Source organism: Haliotis rufescens, unplaced genomic scaffold, assembly GCF_023055435.1.
Source record: "Haliotis rufescens isolate VD_foot unplaced genomic scaffold, xgHalRufe1.0.p SCAF_56, whole genome shotgun sequence".
NCBI lineage: Eukaryota > Metazoa > Mollusca > Gastropoda > Lepetellida > Haliotidae > Haliotis > Haliotis rufescens.
Window position 1 is genome coordinate 2,949,517 of NW_025964290.1, and position 22,948 is coordinate 2,972,464.

A 22,948-nucleotide genomic window follows, 5' to 3' on the forward strand; every position below is an offset into this window, starting at 1 on the left:
TTTCTATAATTTTTCAATTTGTCATAATTCTTTTACATTCGCAGAATGAAACATATCGGTAACACAAGTCCGCTGTAGCAGGATCGCGAGGGTGTGTGTGGTGCTGTACGCGTCCCTCGTTACGCTCTATACCACTCGCATCCGGCCTCCAGCCCGGGACACTCGGGTCACACAATACTACATATACCCCTCCCTACATCCTATAATGTAGATCCTTTACATAACGCCATGATGACACACGGGTAGGTCAAAGGTAACACAGGACGTGCTTTATCCGACTTGAAGGTGAAGGTCGTAGTACCCGGACACACGATCAATCACGGAACGTTCTGACCTCCTGCTCGGCTCGGGAACACGTGCCTTTCGTTAATTCATTGTGCGTCCGTTTATAGACATTGTCACTTTCGACAAAGTCTGGGACTCATGCCAGATAGTGGACGCTATATATATTCCATCCAGTGACATCTGATATTCAGCTTTCGAATTCTTCACTCAATAACTTTTCTTAGAATCAGTATTCAACCCGTGAAGATCCGGGTAGAGAATAGGTCTTTATCAACCCATGCCTGTCGTAAGAGGCGACTAACGGGATCGGGGGGTCAGGCTCGCTGACATAGTTGATGCATGTCATCGATCCCAATTGCGTGAATCGATGTTCATGATGTCAATCACTGGATTGTCTGTTCCAGACTCGATTAAACACAGACGGCCGTCATATCGCTGTAATATTGCTGAGTGCAGCGTTACACAACAAACAAACAAACATTTTGTTATAGCATTGGTTGGCGTTAAACAACAAATAAACAATAAAACAAACCATTAACACGCCTTCTGCTCTACTAATAATATATATTTTACGATCTTTATTATTAATACATCTACCATATTTAGCATTAATACTACTATCGTTACGACTAACGGGATCGGGTGGTCAGGCTCGCTGACTTGGTTGAAGCATGTCATCGATCCTAATTTCGTGGATCGATGCTCATGATATCAATCAATCAGTCTGGTCCAGACTCGATTATTTACAGACCGCCGTCATATATAGCTGGGATATTGCTGAGTGCGGCGTAAAACAACAAGCCAACCAACCAACTCTTAATACACAATGTTTACTCTCCATGCAACTCATGAGTGATGCCCTGTTGTTTATTGTAGATATTCCTGTCAGTAGTCGTCCAATTTTCCTGACTAACGAAACTGCAGATTGAGAGTCATGTTAATTTCAAACTCCGATATACCTGTAAGGCGTTTCCAGGGGGATAGTTAGTTTATCATTTGATATTCGCCGTAACGCAGTATTAGGAATAATTGTGAGACCAGCGGTTGCTCATACCGTGTCTACTGTTTCATGTTTCTAGGAAAAAGAAACACGCTAGAGATGAATCATTCACAATTCCTCGTAAAAGACAAAACAAGCGGAGAACATCCGGGTGAGCGAATGCGACCTTGACATGTATGAATCCACCGATCACGTGACATGTGACACTTTTCACACTTCCCATTTATAAACTAGAAGGGAAAGGGTCTAAATTCGTGTCCCCGCAACCACGCCGTGTGGTAAGCTGTCTGCAGAGACTAACATCTCGTCTCTAAAATGAACATATTTTACAGAAAAAAAACAGTTGTTAAATTATCTTAATAAAAATACATGTATAATAAAAAGGAGCCCAGAGACTCTCTTCATCCCGATACTGGAGTAATCTAGACTTGCCCAACATTATAGACTTGCATGGGCTGTATTGGATATATTTGTTTCAGGGTCTGTGTGACAGACAAGCTGTCTGCAGTACAGGCCTGGCTATACAACATTTATACAACATCGTAAAATTAGTTACCTGTTAAAATGTTATTGTCGCGAAGAACTGGAATTATCATTGTTAGATTGTGATTCATTGACACTAGACTTACATTTAGTCGCAGAAATAAAGTTATCTTATTAGAAAATATATGTGTACAAAATAAAATTATAAAATCCAAATGGAGCCCAGAACAATGCTTAATTTCCAAGAGCTTGGGCAATCTAGACTTGCCAAATCATTCTTGACTTGAGTAAGACTACTTTTTAATTTTCTTTCCACTAGGGTCTGGGACACATGCGCTGTGATATAGTCGGAATCCTGCAAACGACTCACTTATAGCAGGTATTTCTTGTGAATGTCTGAAAAGGGTTTTTTCGCATTTAAAAGTTTCTTTGCAACAATATCATTGTTTATAAGGCAACTTTGCAAGTTACCTCGTAACAATGGCATTGTTATTTATGCAACATTGCAAGTTTCCAATAAACCAATGTCATAACAAACTGATCTCATTAATAACTTTAATACCGCCTATGGCCGCCTCCGTGGTCTAGTGGTAGAGCGTCCGCCCGGAGAGCGGCAGGTCCGGGGTTCGATCCCAGGCCGCGTCATTCCAAAAGACGTTAAAAGATGGTACTTGTTGTTACCCTGTCTGGCGCCCGGCATTAAGACGAGGCTAAAACAAGGACTGGTCTGAGTGGTGAATTCATGTTAAAACTGCGGCATGGTATCTCAGTGTGCTAGCACTATAAATCGGCATCAGTCCGGACTAGTACAAGCAGCCACACAAACACACACACGTACATGCACGTCGCCAAATAAGTGCAATAATCTTGGACGCGACGTTAAACCCATTTCACCTCACCTCACCTAATACTGCCTATACTTTGATACACGTGCAATAATCCAGTCTTGGTCAACGTGTTCCCGTCATACTGTTAACCACATGTATAATATCATATCTAGGCATATACCATGAAACGAACGACTGAATAGAGATATAGAACGAAATTATCACTCGTCACAAAGACAAAGGCCCGGATGTTGAGTAATCAACACCAGGGAAGATAAGCGCATAATGTTTGTTTGTTTGTTATTTAACGCCGCACTCAGCAATGTTCCAGCTATATGACGGCAGTTTGTAAATAATCGAGTCTGGAGCAGACAATCCAGTGATTGACATCATGAGCATCGATCCACACAATTTGAATACGATAACATGCATCAACCAAGTCAGCGAGCCTGCCCACCCGATCCCGTTAGTCGCCTCTTGCGACAAGCATAGTCTCCTTTTACGGCAAGCATGGGTTGCTGAAGACCCCGGATCTTCTCGGGTCGATAATCGCATGTTGAGTACACGCAGATTAAATATTACTATCAGTTTGTATGACTACAGATATCTCAAAGTGATGTAATTGTTTAAAGTTCAAATTTGCAACAATAATTTGTCTCTTAAAAATGTCATTATTAATGCAACATTTCAAAAACAAAGTTATCAGCGAAATTCACGAAGCCCGGAACACGTCACACCGGACGATCTCACGGGAACACAAACTTAATGTATTCACCACGATTCGTCAATCCAGAAATTCGATTGTCCAGGAGATTTCACTTGACACTGTCTGGATTAACGGGGCTCCAGTTTATATCACATTGAAAATAAAGATGGGTGAGTGAGTGAGTGAGTTTGGTTTTTACGCCGCTTTTAGCAATATTCCAGCAATATCACAACGGGGGACACCAGAAATGGACTTCACACATTGTACCCATGTCGGGAATCGAACCCGGGTCTTCGGCATGACGAGCGAACGCTTTAACCACTGGGCTACCCGACCGCCCCGAATATAAAGATGGAAGCCGTATACAGACACATATATACCGATGACGAGGTTGACATCGATGACTGTAACTGTCATTCGTCATACACAGCGGGGCAAAAGAAAGTATACCGAGTTTTGTTTTTGTTGTATGTCATTGAAAATCGAAAAAAACTGTTGTTGAATTTGATTATGTCTGTATAACCTTCACTCAATCCTGCTACAATTTGTAAAAAAAAGTAACCCGTGGCTGGGTAGGTTTGTGTAAAAATATATTTGTTCAATGAAGACTGGGGTAAGAAATGAATTTTCAACGACATGACCCATATATGGCGCCGAAAAAACAACTTTATTAATTTTCAAAGAGCAGATCTCTAAGACACCCATCAGCAGTTTTTAATAAAATTAGTAATTTAAATAAAACAATGTATAGAAGTATTCTTTTAGTGCTGAATAAGCGCCAGTACATTTAATCTTTTTAAATATCGCAAACAGATATTTTCAACTGAAATGAAACATGAAATCAACTGAGAGGTCTTTTCCTTTGCTCTTCAGGTTAAATCATATCGATGACCAGTGCCGTAGCCACACACCCCCCCCCCCCCCCCTCCCAGATTTTTTTTTATAGAAAACAGTTTTAGTTGGGGACAAGTGATACTTGTACAAATATTTGCCCCCTCCCCCCTGTCAAAAAAAGTTTACTACGGCCTTGATCATATAAATCAATTAAAGCATTGATTGAAAATAGAGAGACTCACAATGTGCAGCCGCTACGTCTCCAGACTGAGCCACGCGTTTTCGCTGTCTCGTGCTGCATATCATGCTTCACTTCGTATAGCTGTAGCTATATTAAGTAACATGTTTACCTGTACATATACCTGAACCGACTCAATCCGGATCAGCGCATAAGGTTGCATTTGATAACGCCTTCACGGAAATCGAGCGTCCTTGAATAACCCGTAACCATATTTTCGGAGTTGAACGACAACAACAAACGAGAGTGCAATCAGGGCCAGATAGCGATAACGTCATGCCCTTATCATGACTATGAAAAAACCTTACGTGACATTTGTGACTTATTTGGTGTACCTCGCGATTGTGTGGACTTCAGCGACGGCTTAGCGGCGCGATAGGGGGAGTAGCAGGTGGGGAGGGAGAGGAGGTGGTGGTGGAGGGAACGGAGGAGGGTGAACACGGAATAAACTCTGAAGGTTCCGTGACGGATACGGAATGAAGGCTTGGCGCGTATATAAAAGTCACGTGTTTTATGAGACTCTATCGGGTATATAAATGACACGAATATAAACCATTACCATAAGGCTCCCGAGAGCAAGGTAAGACAACACGTTATGTGCAGCTCGCGGTTTGTATTCATAGCCGGATATGCCATTCATTTCATTTTGTGAACAACCATTTAAATGTTTTAGGTCAATCATTTATTAATTATTACATTAGCATCAGTAGTTTTAACTATTGTGAGGCAGAAGGCACTGTTGTTTTTTGTCATAGTGTTTTTTATAACAAACTGTTAAAGGCATCTTAATCTTATTATTGACTTATCGTTGCACTCAGTGACAATTCATCACGTAAATTTAACATCTCAAAAATTGTTTTAAGTGAACCGCTTTTAGTTCACCCACATGTAAACTGACGGGCAATAGAAAGTATACACCCATGTTTGATGGTGGCTAAAAATGAAACGAACAAGAAATGGTTATTCCATGGTGATGTATTTGATGCGGGTATCATAGTTGTGTTTTGGGCCTTACGTTTGCAGTATTATGGCACTGGCTTCAACTTAGTAATGTTTTGATGTTCGTAATTTCTTCGTCAAATTCAATTTCCAAGTGTAAACATTGTTTTGCCCGACAGTTTCGGCTGACGACAGTAATGAAGTCAAGACGCAGATTAGTGTTGGTAATGGGACATAGGTATAATGTATTTTTCTCAAGATCACGTGATCAGATGGCAACATTCTGGCACGTAGGTAAAATAATGAGATTTGCGTAGTTGTGATACTGGTCTCTAGTTATTACCATTTTGTAAATGTTCCACTTCCAAGAATTTATGATTTGGGAGAAAATGGATGTTAAATTATAATTAATCGTGAGAACGAATGGCGAGTAGGATTAAAGAATGTGTATCTTAAGACCCGTCGCATACGCACGACCGATTTGTTGAGTCGCTGGGATGCCCCGTCCAGCCTCCGTGTTTATGGAGTGGAGTTGGTTTGGGTTCGAACCGCGGTAACGAAAAAAACCGCCCCCCCCCCCCCAATCTGGGCGGGGTGAAACATACAATAAATTATGTATGGCGTCTTAAGGTCTGTTAAATGATATTACTGTTTATCATGTATTCTCTCAGAACTGTTTGGGTGTGAGTAGGATTCTAACTTTTAAATTAATTTATTAATATGTTTATTTATTAATGAAACCTCGCTTCTAATGGACTCCGTGACCTTTTCGTTCACGCCATCACTGTTCTAAGTAGGAAGAGACGGAAGCTGACCAAGCTTGACTCACATGACCATGTGCATCTTGACTCACCATGACTACCATGGTGTAGGCGAAAAGTTGGAATCGTGTGCTAAAACGAAACTTAATTTTAAAATTCCTTTCTTTTAAAATATAACACACATATGAGGGGATGAGGCGTTAGGAAACAAGAAATATATTTCAACAAACCTAACATTAAATATCATCATGAAAAATAAAATAAGATTTACCAGAAACGAAAATGTTGCAGGGACGACTTATTAATTTAAAAAGAATATAAACACAAAAGAGCAAAAGTGTATCTGATCACATTATTTGGCAACTATGTTCAATCATGTATCAATGTTTTATGTTATAGTTAATCATGAAGGTGTTTCTGGTCGTCACGCTCTATCTCGCCACGTGCATATCCTTCACAAGGTCAAAGTCGCTCCGCAGCAGCAAAACCGATGGAAATCTTGAAGGTAACTAACTTAATTTTTTTTCTTTATTTATATTTCATTTACCATAACAGTATAAAATCCTAGTTTCTGAATATTCCGCCAGCGGTGTCAAATGTACATAACTTGAACACATCTGTGACGTCATTCTATTGTTTAAATTCACCATTATTTTTCAGGAATTGAGTATTTTTTTCATTTATACATTATCTTGAACCAGAATTTCAATTAGGTTGCACTTGGAATTGACGGAACTATTTTTAAACTGTTTTTAATGGTGAATAATTTCAAATTTTGTCGTCAAACATCTGTAAACAATCCGTGTTGTGTAATTATTTTGTGAATTTCTTAACATATGTGCTACTGTTAAGAATTGAAGTTACAAGCACATGGCCCTACCCTGTCTCGGTTTCACCATAAGACACAACTTACAAGGTCTTCACTCAGGCTTGAAATAGATACCAGGCTGAGTAGCTTTGTGGAGGGTTGTTGCTCATAATATCAATTTGTCTGGTCTGGTCCTCGATTATCTATATCCGGAATATTGCTGAGTCTTTTGTGTGTACCACGTGGTTTCTTGGCACCAGATGACCCCCTTGAAGCTGTTTCTATATGGTTGTCACGTGTGTTTACGCTATTGCGGTAGAACCAAGTTATTCGTGATTTAGTATAAATGTTTGGGAAGGAATGTCCGGATAAATGAGGGGACACTTTGTACCATCTCAACCTGATGCATGGTAAACTAGGGTCATCATTGATACCATGTCGTCCGTATAAAAGAGGTTGCACTTTGTATCACCTCGACCTAATGCATGTGGAAACCATTTATTTCAGGCTGTCCGCATAAACGAGGTTACATTTTGTACCATCTCAACGTGATGGAGGATTATTGCTCATAATATCAATCACTGGATTGTCTGGTCCTCGATTATCTGTATCTGTAATAGTGCTGAGTGCAGCGTTAAACAACCAATAATAAATCTCTCGCTTGATGTTCTAACACAATGATCGCTTTGTTATAGGTCTTGAGGACACGATCGTACCCTTGGGGGATGAACCAGCCGACTACAGAGGTACATTGAGCTGTTCATATAATGCGAAAAACAAGTGAATATGAGAAAACACATGTCGTAATATGAAAAATATAAAGGGACAATATAATGAAATAATATGAATATTTGTTGCCATACCTAATTCAGCTACCGTATTTGATGAATTGAATTGTAGCATAGGTCCCCGGCTAGCTATAAGATGGTCAGGCTTGGTTATTCGGTTGACTGTGTGTCATCGTACCCATCGGTGTTGACCCTTGAAAATTGAAATTATTAAGATAACAGATAGATATTTCTAATTTGTTGAGAGACCGGTGAAGATCCGTGGTAGAATAGGTCTTCAGCAACCCATGCTTGCCGTAAAAGGAGACCATGCTTGTCGTAAGAGGTGACTAACGGGATCGGGTGGCCAGGCTCGCTGACGTGGTTGATGCATGTCATCGATCCTAAGTGCATGTCTGGTCAAGATTCGATTATTTACAGACCGCCGTCATATAGCTGGAATATTGCTGAGTGCGGCGGTAAACAAAAAAACAAACAAACAAAACATTTGTTGAGTTGTTTCAATAACGTTGTGGGTCGGGGGTGGTGGAAGCGTTTGGTTTGTACGGAGACTGGAAATGTTTCAGCTACACCCGCAAAACCAGAGATGTTTTTGTTTAAAAACTATGAGTCTGAATATTTTTTTTTTAAAAAAAAAACCCACCTTGCAACAATGTATTTTTAGTGCCAGGCAAGTTAATTTTTTCAACACTCTAAAGAAGCAAAATAGTTTTTGTCAAGAATTTTCGGCGGCAATTTTTTTTGCGATAAATGAGGTTGGTTTGTGTTGTACAAATACTCCTGGTTGTATACAAAACTGTGACGGATGCTGGTGTTGTGTTACAGCTAAGCGCTCGGTGATGAGGAAGCCAACAGCACTGTCGGAGATCATGGGCCCTCTCAGTCGCCGCCATGCACGAGATCTCACGGAGTTTCAGAGAAGTGACGGTAAGGGAACATTTTTATCCTTTTTCAAAGTTGACTGGTTCACGCCCGTTCCTGCGATTTTCCGGGTCTTCCCACTCAGGTCCTCTCGGCCTTTTTCAATACCTACGGAATACACTCGGGTCCACTCGGTGTATTTGGCTACCGGCATACATTCGGCATATTCCGTTACCTACATAATACACTCGGCATAATCCGCTACCTACACAATAAACTCGGCGCATTCCCGTACCTACACAATACACTCGGCACATTCCCGTACCTACACAATACCTCGGCGTAGTGATAATAAAGGAATTCGGAGACACAATGTTTGGGATCCGGAATCCACGTCGGGTCGAACTGTCCAGAAAACGACAACAACATGTAAAATATAATGGCACGTACACTATGAGGGAATTCTGCCATGGGTATCTCACTCTAATTTGTCCAGTTTTATCTGTCCCGAAGACAAATGGTCGTTTTAACATGAGAAAATCCGATGTTTGAAACCGCACGATGTTTTCCCGATCCACAAAATACTAGCTAATCAAAAGCTGCAGGTATTTCATAATTGTCTCGTTCCTGGACTGTAGACATTTGTATATTGATTGTTATTGTCCTGTCTACTGCAATAACTGTTTCAGCTATATATAGAACGCATTTGTCTGTCCCGTATAGGCGCGGGCAGACGCTGAAGAACCTTTTAAAAGTCAAGAGTGTCAATTAAAAAAGAGTGAGCGAGTAATATGTTTAGCCGATTTAGCTATGTATCAGCTCTTGGCGGCTGAATAAGAGCTGTGCTAATTCTTTTCTTAATTTGTGTTTCAAATATGCTGTATATGCTTATAACGAACTACTGTTATAACGAACTACTGTTATAACGAACTAAACTTAGTGACCCCTTTGAGTTCGTAATAACCGTAGTTTACTGTATATAGATGCACCACTGACGATGGCGATTATTATTGTATTTAAATTTGGTCATGTTTTCAGCCGTATATTTGCGCATGCGCGGTCTTCTGTCTATCCTCAAAATGCTCATTGGGAAGGAGCCCCAAATTGAGATCTTCCACTACGTCAACTGGGACAAAACCATCAACATCGACAACCTCTTCTACACCAGACCAACAAGCATCTTCCAGGTTAGTGGAAACTAGGCTCCGTCTATTCATAGCAACATCAGTTCATTTCTCAGCCTGGTTCCCTGGGTATGCTGCGCTGGCGGCATACCCAGGGAACCAGGCTGGTCATTTCTCAGGAACATACGAGTGCGCATGCTTGGGGTTAAGTAGCTTTGAGTTCTTGAAGTATGTTTAGTTTATCAAGGCGTGTCAGATTGATGTGGGAGGAAAGTCGTGCAGGACTCACTCTGAATGAGTGTGCATGGTTTTACGCCGCTGTTAGCAATATTCCAGCAGGAGTGACACTATAAATCGGCTTCACACATTGTACCCATAAGGGCAATTGAACCTGGGTCTTTGGCGTGACGAGATAATGCTTTAACCACCATCCCCTAGCTATTTGTCATTTAGAAGTAGTATAACATGGCGAAGGAATAAGAGCATACCCCGCAACGTGAAGTGCCTACCAATATTAAACAATACAGCTGACATCCTTAAACACCCGTGAAGATCCGGGGTAGAATAGGTCTTCAGCAACCCATGCTTGTCGTAAAAGGTGACTATGCTTGTCGTAAAAGGTGACTATGCTTGTCGTAAAAGGCGACTAACGGGATCGGGTGGTCAGGCTCGCTGACTTGGTTGATGCATGTCATCGTATCCCAATTGCGTGGATCGATGCTCATGATGTCAGTCAATGGACCATCTAGTCCAGAGTCGATTGGTTACAGACCGCCATCATATTTTGCTTAGTGTGGCATTAAACAACAAATAAATAAATAAACAAACAAATTAATAAACGACAACAATAAAACGCTGTTGATATGTTTTACATAACAATAAAAAAATGCCAGAGCGGACAACTCGCACTCTCGCTCTATTTAAACAGTTATTAACAAAGACAGGTAGCGTTCATCTTCCCGAGGCAAGGGAATTAACTTGAAACAGGACTTTTAAAGTCAGTTAACTCCCTTCCCTCGGGGAGATGGGAGACGTTGTGATAAACAGTTTCTGTCCTCCAGGTCCGACGCATCATCCGGGCGGCGAGGCATCTGGGCATGCGCGTCAGGGCGACGGGTGCCGGACATAGCCGATCTCCGCTGTATGTTGACGAAGGCAATGTCATGATGGATGTCCGAGATCTCGAGCGACACGACGGACCCCGGATGCAGATTAACCCCAAGGTGTGTTGTCCAGTGGTCGCAGTGCGACACTTGGCCGCAAAGGTTATTTCGTCTTGGAAAAACACGGACTGGATTTCCTGGAAAACCGGAAATTGGGGATTCCCCTGTTAGTCACGTGGAACATGCCACATTATTTTTTTTATAGAAGTAGGTCACAAGAAACATGTTTGACATTGACATCTGGTTCAAGGCAATGTTTCTTTGTTTGTTGTTTAACTCTGCCTTATTTCAGTTTCGGATTAACTAATTTGGTCTGATGTTATATGTTAGGTGAGGTGAAACTTTGCCACTTATATAACGACGTGTATGCACGTGTGTGTGTGTGTGTGTGTGTGTGTGTGTGTGTGTCTGTGTCTGTGTGTGTGTCCATGTTTTAGTCAGGAATAATGCTGGTTTTAAAGTGTTAACACACTAAGATACCATGCCGCATTTTTATATGAATAAACCCCTGCTCATACACAGTATATTGACCTCAAGCCTGGGGATCACCTTTGATTCAACAATGGCCATGGACACTTATATTTCACTAACCAGCAGAGCATGCTACCATAGCATCTATAACATCAGTCAAGTCCGCCATCTACTTGATACTCCAACAGTTAAATTGTTGATGCAATGTCTTGTGACCTCCAAACTGGATTACTGCAATGCATTGTATGCTAATCTTCCCATGAAAGCCATATCAAAGCTACAACGCATTCAGAACTCTGCGGCTAGATGCATCTCTAAAGTTCCAAGATCCAATCACATCAGTCCTGTCCTTAAAGCACTACATTGGCTTCCAATCTGAGAAACTCTGCTTCTAAGGAAACGTTTAAGTCTCTCCTCAAAACCCACTTCTTCACCTCAGCTTTTCAATAGATCTCCTGATTGTTGGCATATGTACATAGACATTACTTTTTAACTTTGTCACAGCGCCAGTGAGCAACTGTCGATGGATATTAGGCGCTTTACAAATCAATTATTATTATTATTACTAAACCGACCACTCCTTGTTTTAGCTCCGTAATGCCGAACGCCAGGCAGGGTAACAACAAGGACCATCTTTTCAAGTCTTTTGGTACGACGCGGCCAGACGCTCTGTCTACTACACTGCGGATTGATTCTTAATGCGATTTTTATACATATTGACAGTCCTCGTTAACTATTCCAAAAAGGGAGGGTTCCAGAATAACAGGGTTTCACTGTACACATCTGATATATTTCTGTTACAGAACAGCGTCCGAAACTACAAGACGTTGACAGCGATGACAGGCGTGTACGAATACGATCTTAATGAGTTCATGGTTCGCAATGACGTCACAATGCTGTCACAGCCACTCAACGTGAACGAAACAATGGGCGGGATGGTTGCCGCCGCTACACACGTGAGTTGTTGGATTGTTTTGAAAAAATAATAAAAATTTGATTTAAAAAATCTGAATTGTTTTATCAATTATGTTTTACAGAAAACAAAAACTGTTCACAGCATAAGCTGGATGCATGTCCTAAAAAGTGTCACGTTTGTTTTGTGTTTGAACTTTAATTTGGTCAGCTTAACAGGCTCCCCCCATCCCTGGATCCCAGGAAATAAAATTTAAACAGACACGTAGTTGTGTTTGTGTTGAAATATTGAAAACAAGCAGAAAACAGATAGCCTGGTCTATTATTATTTCAGAAGCATTATCAAGTATCATCGTATGACTTTTATCAGACTCAGTGATATTTTGCACACAGCGATAATAATCTAAAATAAAATTTCTTATTGGCGTTGCTATGGAAACTTTGAGTTAACAGAGTTGGTTAAAAATGTAAATCCTATCATAATGGAACACGCTATATATTTTAGTATGTCATAATGGATTGAATTGTCGGTTGTGTATAACCACGCCCTTCCTCGCCCCAGGGGTCTACGTGGAGCGCCCCCACCTACAGTGGGTACGTCAGGGAACTCCGACTAATGGACTCTAGTGGCAGACTCCGGAAGTTTACGATCGAGAGGCACCCGGAGCTGATGAAGGCTATCATTTGTAACCTGGGGATGTTTGGCATCATGTACGACATCACCATACAGGTAGGACATAGTGAGTGAGTGAGTGAGTGTGGTTTTAAGCCACTTTTAGCAATATTCCAGCAATATCACAACGGGGGGCACCAGAAATTGGCCTCACACATTGTACCCATGACGGGAATCGAACCCGGGTCTTCAGCGTGACAAGCGAACGCTTTGACCACGAGGCTACTCCACCGCCCCCAGATAATATATAACAGCTGGCACTTACAGCGAAACCTCGATTCGAAAACCCCACAATCTGGACGATTGGTGTTTGGAACGTTTAAAAACAAATATAGGGACATTATTAGAAACTCTTTGTTTACACAGCGAGTCGGTGAATGTGTGCACGCCACAGTCAGCGATATTACAATTATATGACGGCGATTTATTAAAGTGTTTCGAGGGGGGCAGGGGTGGCCCAGTCGTCTTAGGCGCCGCGATTCGCTGTGCAGAGTTGCGTCCCTTGGGCGCGCCAGAAACCTATGATTGTGGGTTCTAATCCCGGTTCGACCCGATTATGTTTCTAGGTTTGTCAGCACCATACCCGTGCTCGTAGGTCTCACCGAAGTGGTAAACGTCTGAGACCTGCATCGCTTCGGGCTTTCCTCCCACATTAAGCTGACACGCCGTGATATAACTGGAATACTGTAAAAAGCGGCGTTAAACCCAACTCACTCACTCACTAGAGTGTTTCGAGTTTGGACGAGACAAACCAGTGGTTGCAGAGCTCCAGATATCTGTTTGAGCAATTTAGATTTTACTCAACGGTTTCTATTTTAATTTGGTTATTACATATTTCATCGGGTAACCAATATTTTGTCACTCACCTATTCAACACTCTATTGGGTTTTTCCCCAAATGTGTAAACATTTTGAGATTTAAAAAAAGAAAGAAATGTTTTCAACGTATATATAGTCTTGACTCGGAAAGTAAATTAGCTCTTAATTGTGTTTCGGAAATTAGCTCCGTTACATGCATGCTGAAAAAGCTTCATTGGGTATTTACGCGTGCTCTTTTCATACATTTGAGTTTTTCATTAAGGCATGCGTTTCTGTACGCAAGTTAATTGAAAGTAATTGAGTTTTGAAAAATAATTTGGGGTATTTTATGCAAATACGCAGCTTATCTGTAGCTCTGGGTTGATAGCGTGAGCAACTATGAGTGTTGGGGTACGATCACACAATCACCTAGGCAACATGCTGCGAGCAATCAGTCCTCAGTACAGTCATAAAACTTGACACGTTTCTTATTTGCCCAGGTATACCCTACCCTGATAGCAAAGGTACACAACCAGTTCGTGCCGCTCGGCTCCCTCATCTACAACAACACAGCCCTGCGCGACACCGTCACCGGCAACTTTCTGACGGAGATCTCGTGGTTCCCCTTCAACTCCGTCACGGACGCTGAGGCGGAGGACTACAAGAGGGACGGCACAATACCAGCAGCATGGAACGCCAAGCGCGACTCCATCTGGCTCAGGTACTGCTCATATATTACAGTGATGGACAGAGACGAGTGAGTGAGTGAGTGAGTGAGTGAGTGAGTGAAGGGACATTCAACGTCCCTTTTAACAATATTTCAGTTATATCAATATTCAGGCAACACCAAGATGATTGGTGATTGGCGATAGATGATGATGATAATGATTGATGACTGATGATTGGCGATTGATGGTGATGATGATTATGATGATAAAGGTTTGGTAACTGGCAATAGATGATGATTGATGATTGATGATTGGAGGTTGATGATGATGATGATGATGATAAAGGTTTGGTGATTGGCGATAGATGATGGTGATGATTGATGATTGATGATTGACGGTTGATGATGATGATGGCGATTAGAGATTGATGATCTTGATTGATGATTGGATGATTGGCGATTTATGATGATTATTGATGATAGGCGATTGATGATGATGATGATGATGATGATGATGTTCTTACAGATCCATCAACATCATCAGCGAGGCTGAACTTGGAGGAAGACCCCTTGAGCCCACCCACTTCCTCCCCACTAACGGTTCTCTGTCTGGAGGCAAGGAGAAGGGTCTTCTCCGTGGAAGGGTAAGTTCAACAGACAGTTGCCATGGAGAAATCATCACGAAATAGTGCACACAATTACGTTGATAAACATCCAAACACCAGAAAAGGGCTCACACGTTGACCAAGGTGGGGTATCGTCCCGGATCAGTTCACATTACACGTTACTATTGACACAGAGTATAAACACCATGGTATTGGTTAAATTAATCTTATCATTTTTCCGTGAGAGGAATTGAGTAATTATAGGTCTGGAAGTGTTCTAGCTTTGTGTCCAAACTAGTCTGAAAAATACTTTGTTTCTCTCCACCTTTGATTGTCCAGTATTTAATGTCTTCGTTCTATAAGGGCTACTTACTTATTTATTTCCGTAGTTATTTACTTTTGCTGTTTTTCAAATGTTTGCATTCTGATTTCGGTTGTTTTCTATTCCGAAGATGAACTTTTGGATGAACCCCGTCCCAACTACAAGCATGAGTCTCTTCCAACCCAAACATTGGTGTGAAACACACGAAACTGTATTTGGCCTTGTGTTCAAAGCTAAAACGGTCGTTTCAATGTTGAATCATCTTACTTTTAGGGCGCTGTGAGCGTTGCCAAACGTGTCCCCATCGTCAGCTACCACCATCTTGTCAACGCATTTCCCGTGATCCTCCCGCCAAGATGGGGCACGGAGACCAGTGCCGCCTTCATGCTCAACATAGATAACCAGTTCATCAGGGCGGCAGAGGCATTGCAGGTAAGATATCTCCAATATAGTTTCGCCTGCCCGAGAAGACCTCTAGTCGTAAGAGCCTAAAACGGATCTTCTGAGCAGTCTGGTATTCTGCGATTGGCTGATTGCGCCCCAGTGACGTGGGTCGTTGGTCATTCCTTCAGTGACTGGTGTACTTGGTCCAGACTCGATCAGATGGCGCACTCGCTCTCCCCTGAATCCCGAATACCATCGAATTTTTCACTCTGAAACTCATTGTTCATCTCTGAATCCCGAATATTACTTAACACACATCTTATACATTGAGAAAAGGGTGCGGTTTGCAAGGGAGTTAACTGACTATATAAGTCCATTTTTCACATGTAAACAGGACTTATATAGTCAGTTAGTTCATTTCCCTTGCCTCGGGAAGATGGAAGTCGGATTACTCCACAAATATCGAAAAAATAAAATATTATAAGGTGGTGTGTGTGGCTGCTTGTACTAGTCCGGACTGATGCCGATTTATAGTGCTAGCTCACTGAGATACCATGCCGCAGTTTAACATGAATACCCCACTCAGACACAGTATACTGACTCCGAGCCGACCAGTCCTTGTTTTAGCCCCGTAATGCCGAGCGCCAGACAGGGTAACAACAAGTACCATCTTTTAGCGTCTTTTGGTATGACGCGGCCGGGGATCGAACCCCGGACCTTCCCCTCTCCGGGCGGACGCTCCACCACTGGACCACGGAGGTGGTCAAATATTATAAGGAAAACCTTTACGTACACCATAATGTTTTTGAAAATGTTGACTCTGCGTACCAATACGGTATTATGTGCGTCCCGCGTATCACACTCCCAATAGACCCCCGAATCCCGCGTTGGCAGCCTCCGATTTGTTACGGGTGGAATATTGCCGAGGTCGGGGCTCACTCACTCACATAGACGATCCATCGGACGGAGTTAATATAGTATATGCAGTGACAGATGAATGCTTTCTTTCTACATTGTACTAACACCTGACCTTAATAGTCACAATTATTATGTGTTTAGTACCACGTTCCAGTGAAATCAACGTTATCCTAAACAAACCACATGAAGCGTCATAAAATCTTCTTCGCTGCCTCTGCTATACTGTATGGCATTTCAGAGATGCATGAAAGGAGGGCATATGAGTCAGCTAGATGAGGGGGCTGAGGGGATATATACATGTTGGGAGGGACTCTGTGCCGGTTAGATAAGGTTGTGCATGATGCGATTCATGACAGACCAAACAGAAGTGCGCAAGTCTTGGTTCAAAAGTCCAAGTCATCAAATTACTGGCTAAAAAATAATAACTGGAATATAGGAATATCTCCATGTGCATATGTAGACGTCCGTCGATTCCGGATTGCAGGGTGTCCGGTATATCGGGGTTCGGACTTAAAGGGTTTCTCTTTGTATATTTTAAATTCTTTTCCCGAAGTCTTACACTTGCATAAGCGTATGTGATATAGTCCGGAGCAGACACGTCAGTGATTGATATTATAAGCACGGTACGCGTGGTACGGAGTAATTAACCGAGCCTCATCACCCGGTGAAGGGGTGGTGGCCTAGTGGTTAAAGCGTTCGCTCGTCACGCCGAAGATCCGGGTTCGACTCACCACATGGGTACAATGTGTGAAGCCCATTTCTGGCTTCCCCCGCCATGATATTGCTGGAATATTGCTTAAAGGGGCGTAAAACCATACTCACTCACTCACTCACTTAACACCTGATACAGTTTAGATAATTACACAGAGCTGCAGACCTAACTCAGGTTCTCATGAATAAAGAAAAGTATGGGTTAAAATAGTTTCCATGCGTTTTTCAGTTCATCGTCGAGGAGGCAGAGAATCAGATCAAGGCTAACGGCTCCACCCCACTGAACGCCCTCCTTCCCCGCTTCTTCGAGAACTCGGACTGCGACCTTTGCCCCGGCAACCACGACATCACCCAGGCCGACGACAGTGGCCGCACCCTCGTCATCGACTTCCTTGCCCCCCCTGCGCAGTATGGCTTTTACCCCACCGCCAGGAAGGTATGTACATGCTCCAAAGCATCGACTTCCGTTGTTGTGACAGCCTCGTTCTCAAATCCTATACCTAGACTGGTCCTCTGCCTCTTTTTAGCACGCTACACTTTGTGTAGCTAGCTGAGGCGACACATTCAAGCATAGGACCAGTCTACTTGTATAGAATGGAATTATTACTAGTCACTGCAAGTGTCGATATCTTCCTGACCATTTGTACTTTTATACATTTTATACATTCACTCGCCAATTTCCGTAACAATTTCCGAGCTGCATTCGTGACCACCTCGTGTAATTCCGTTACAAACTGTCGTTACGGAACGATGCGAGCCGTCACGAATGGGCAAGCTGCAAGTTTACGGAAAGGGACGGATGGTGACGAATGGGCGGGAGATGTCCCGAAATGGCACGAGTGCTACCGTGAGTTTTTCTGCGCTGTGGCAAAAGCTGATCTTCCTATCATTTTTCTTCCAGTTTGTCGACCATTTCCGCAACCAGAAGGTCAGACCCCATTGGGGTAAACGCCACGACAACATACCCGGGATCATTGACCACATCAAACTCGTCTACGGTGATAACCTGGACCACTTCCAAAAGATGCGGAAACTGGCCGATGTGGACCCATGTGATATGTTCATGAACTCATATCTCCTTGAGATCTTCGGAAGGAGCGGCACCTGGTGTGCTTAACTCGACGCTCAGTACGCATGCGCCACTCCATCGCATCCTGTTGACTGAAAGGAAGCTAGTGTCAGATAAAAACGCGAATGTTGACAGGAATTGAAGGCACACGCTTCGAGACAATTATGTTGTTTTCCCTGATTACTGTTAATCAAAATTTACCCTAAGAGACTTCACGTGGGTTCACGTGACGTGACGTGACGTGACGTTACGCCCAATCAACGTGAACTGACGAACACCAGCTGTTTTTGTCAACTGATCACGAAGTCAAAGTTTAGTTTGGGATATTCGAAACAACGGAGGAACAGGTGTTTACTTCGAGTTAAACATCATATTCGGGTTAACCGGAGACCAGGGAACAATGTGTTTCCTTCCCAAATATGAGAGATTCTGTTGAAATAATCTTTTCTTATTTTTCTCAGGTAGTTTGTGATATGCGCTTTTAATGTTTATCTTTTCAAGCGAAGTGTTTGCTTTTATTTAGTCCCAAACTATTGGTGTGAGTTAGTATGATTTTACGCCGCTTTTAGCAATATTTTTCAGCGATATCATGGCGAGGATGGGTTTCACACATTATTCCTATGTGGGGAACGAACCCGGGACATCGGCGTGAAAGCAAACGCTTTAACCGCTAAGCTACTGCCGTCCCCCTTACCCCAAAACAATTGGAGGAGACGAATAATAATGTGTAATGTATGTACTCGACTGTAAAGAAACGGATAGAACGATCAGATTCAGTAGTTCATACAGCACTATCAAGGAATGGACCTTAACGCTATACATCGAGAAGGACCGGCTCGCGAAACCTTGAGATTGAGTTAGCTCCCTTTGGTCTGTCAACCCGATGATGGAAACCCAACATCGATTTTCTTATAACACTGTGGTGCATGATAGACTGACAGAAGAATTATCGAGTGATATTTTCATGATATATTTTTCTTTTGTTAACCGACAACGTTATAATAAAAGCGATGAAGAGGACGTTTTTGAATGTTACACAATTATTCCATTTATTTTAATCTTCATGAAGACTTACCTTAACCTTTTCTTCAAATTCTCTCCGATCTTCCCAACTTTGCATCGACAAGGTCTCAGATCCGTAAGATATTAAACAATTAAAAGTTGTTCTGGCGCATATGGTACTTCATGGACATTGTTGAAAGTATCACTCATAATTGCATCGATATCCGCGTCATAGTTTTTACTGAGTTTTGTTTGACAGTGTATATTTTCCTGCTGAGTCAAAACGTTGTCATATGGTATACGTGTTTTCTTTTTTATATATTTCCATTAGAATTCATCGACATGACATATTATGCCAGTTTGTGATGTATGTCCATATCATGTATGTAGATATTAACAGACTTGTATATAAAATTGTTACACATTATATTCCACTATTTATTTTGTGTAATTGACTTCTAAAAGTCTTTTCACAACCGCCAAGAACAACACGCACTTATTTCTGCGACGCCCAACTGCCTGCAGTGTTCATTCTTTGGTCGCGTTTTTTCAGGTGCTGCAATTTCGTTGCATAGTTACGTCCCTTTAGGTACGAGGATCCGCTGATCATTATATTCATTATTATATTATGTTCATTCATAATAATGATAATGCGATCAGTGTGCACTGAGTTTCATTCTCAGCTCCCTGGGAAGTATACAACTCAAGCTGCCTCGTGAGGCGCTAGAAGGTTAACAGTCACATTACCATTTCATCCTACCGGGTACCCATTCACTGCTGGGTGAACCGAGGCATATGTAGCTTAATGTGACACCACGTGTATTACAAGGGGCAGGACCGTGGCCAAGGAAACTCTAACCCATCCAACTACTCTCCGCCACCGACGTTGCTCAACTGCACCTGATTCATGACACGTGAGCTGTGAACAGGTCACGTGCCACAGTTATGTTTCTTAGCTGACATGCGGTTATGCAACTCTAATAGTTTTGAAATCAGCGTTAATTCTTACTTTAGGGTTCCATTTCAAGATGTTTACCATGCCTATCGAGACAGGGCTGTCGATGACATCCGATGACGTCAACGTCGCATCCGTAACGAGATTTCACAGTACCAAAACCACACACACACACACACACACAGACACACACACACACAGATGCACACATGCACGGACGCACGCAGGCACACACACACACACACACACACACACACACACACACACACACATACACACACACTAGGTGGAGTGAAGTTAACGCCCTCATCACCACAGAGTGGTATAAGGGTAACGCTATTTTTCAGGGCATTATCATTTGCAGAAGCCCGAGGTCTTCCATTAACTGCCCGACGAAGGAGGGCAGTTGAAAAGACCGAGGGCTTCAGCAAATGATAATGCCCTGAAAAATAGCGTTACCGTTATTATAGCTAAAATGGATGGAATTTGTTATCAAATAAATAGAAACAATGTCGATTTTGAAACATTTACTGCAATCAACACGAATGTCACTGACCCACTTTTACAAATATGGAAACGTCATAGAACAAACCAGATGACGTCACTATTGAACGTTACGTCACCTATCCCTATCCTATGACGTCACCTAACAACGGGCGTGATAATGGCCCGTCGTCAAATAATATGAGGGCATTATCAAGTTACAGTGGCCCGCTCATTTCTGATAACATGCGGGCGTTTTTATGATAATTCTATCCATTTTAGCTATAATAGACATCAAACACGACAGGGTCATACGAATACATTTGACTTACTAGGATATTCAAGTTCCGTTATGTTAACTATTAAAGGTAAAGAAATGCATACTAAATAAAACTCTTAAAAAATGGTCAAACAAGGTAAGGGGGCACGGGTGGCCCAGTCGTCTAAGGCGCCTCGATTCGCTGTGCAGAGTTGCGTCCCTTGGGCGCGCCAGAAACCTATGATTGTTGGTTCGAATCCCGGTTTTCCCCGATTATTTTTCTAGGTATGTCAGCACCATACCCGTGCTCGTGGGTTTCACCGAAGTTGTAAACGTCTGAGACCTGCATCACTTCGGGCTTTCCTCCCACATTAAGCTGTCACGCCGTGATATAACTGTAATACTGTTAAAAGCGGCGTCAGTCCCATCTCACTCACTCAAACAAGGCAAAGGTTTAAAAAGAATCTACGCAGTAGTTTTCAAGTTATAGTGACATCACAAAAATGTCCCCTGGAGAACGGACGAAAAACTATAATTTTACATTTTCTTCGAATTGGGAAGTCAATATATGTATGGCATGTGCAGCAACTGCGGTTTTGTTTACAGGCCGTCGTCGCGTGGCAGGAGTACGGCTGTGCGGCATCAGGCAACAAGGTGAGGTGAGGTGAGGTGAGGTGAGGTGAAATGGGGTTTAACGTCGCTTCCAAGATTTGCACTTATACAGCGGCGTGCATGCACGGATGTGTGTGGCTACTTGTACTAGTCCGGACTGATGCCGATTTATACTGCTAGCCCACTGAGATACCATGCCGCAGTTTAACATGAATACCCAACTCAGACACAGTATACTGACTCCGATCCGACCAGTCCTTGTTGTAGCCACTTATGCCGAGCGCAAGACAGGTAACAACAAGTAGCATATTTTAACGTCTTTTGGAATGACGCGGCCGGGGATCGAACCCCGGACCTTCCGCTCTCCGGGCGGACGCTCTACCAATAGACTACGGAGGCGGTCTATCAGGCATCAAAGAAACATTAACTTTTTCATGCAAATTGTGCGAGTGGCCGCTACTAATACGGCAGGGTATGTTTACCCTCACTGATTTTCAGGGATCCATTTATATTTTCACCGCTATTTTACCTTAAACGTCCTATGAAATCTGTTTCGGCGAATAATCGACACTGGTTATTTTCTTGAATTCACCATATATTTATAAACCAGTAATCGACCGACTAGCTTATATAATCTACTGAAACCACACGACCAGACTAAAACTGTGTTACTTTAGCTCGGTCAGATACCATAGAAAATCCAGTCATTCCATGACCAAGACATCGAACCAGGTATTCTATATTCGTTGACTTGCTGGTATGATTTTACAGTGGGGAAACACTGCGCATGCCTCAGCATCCGTCCACTGCTTATATAAAATTTTATTGATACTGTTTCCTTGTCATTACTACTTATATATACACACACCGCACCCGGGTACAGCTATGGAAAACTGTTTCAGCTGATGGTCGACACCTACTTGTACGAAAACCTCAAGGCAAGAACTTTCTCGTGACAATTCCTTAATGATGAGTGAGTGAATGTTGTCTGACGCCGCAGTCAGCAATATTCCAGCTCTGTCCTGGCGGCCTGTTTTTAACAAGTTCGCTACTGGCTGAAAGCGATCAACGATCCCAACCGTCGGGACATGACAGAGTGAGTATAGACTAACATTACAAGATAAACATGAGTACAGCCTCGAGTCATACCGCCATTCTGTTTTATTCAGTGTTTAGTGTTATATTCAGTATATCCTAAATATTATTACAATTCCACATTTTAAATATTCAAAAAAATTCGCGGGGGGGGGGGGGGGGGGGGGGCACGGGTGGCCCAGTCGTCCGAGGCGCC

The 22,948-nt window shown here is 42.5% G+C and overlaps 1 protein-coding gene across 1 annotated transcript; it reads left to right on the forward strand.

Annotated features, from left to right (window-relative positions):
• The first annotated feature begins 4,965 nt into the window (after positions 1-4,965).
• Positions 4,966-19,775, forward strand: LOC124141684 (D-arabinono-1,4-lactone oxidase-like). Its single transcript, XM_048385242.1, has 13 exons — positions 4,966-4,982; positions 6,473-6,578; positions 7,577-7,627; positions 8,495-8,596; positions 9,569-9,717; positions 10,716-10,877; positions 12,092-12,244; positions 12,763-12,930; positions 14,171-14,391; positions 14,864-14,981; positions 15,538-15,696; positions 17,507-17,713; positions 18,179-19,775. The coding sequence occupies exons 2-13, from the start codon at positions 6,479-6,481 to the stop codon at positions 18,392-18,394; spliced, it is 1,806 nt and encodes a 601-aa protein (XP_048241199.1). The 5' UTR covers positions 4,966-4,982; positions 6,473-6,478; the 3' UTR covers positions 18,395-19,775.
• Positions 19,776-22,948: the final 3,173 nt, after the last annotated feature.

Excerpts from the sequence above, each read along its gene's own strand:
- LOC124141684 (XM_048385242.1), top strand. The coding sequence starts at position 6,479 with ATGAAGGTGTTTCTGGTCGTCACGCTCTATCTCGCCACGTGCATATCC. Across the intron at positions 7,628-8,494 it reads TGAACCAGCCGACTACAGAG|CTAAGCGCTCGGTGATGAGG; the intron begins GTACATTGAGCT and ends GTTGTGTTACAG. Across the intron at positions 9,718-10,715 it reads GACCAACAAGCATCTTCCAG|GTCCGACGCATCATCCGGGC; the intron begins GTTAGTGGAAAC and ends TCTGTCCTCCAG.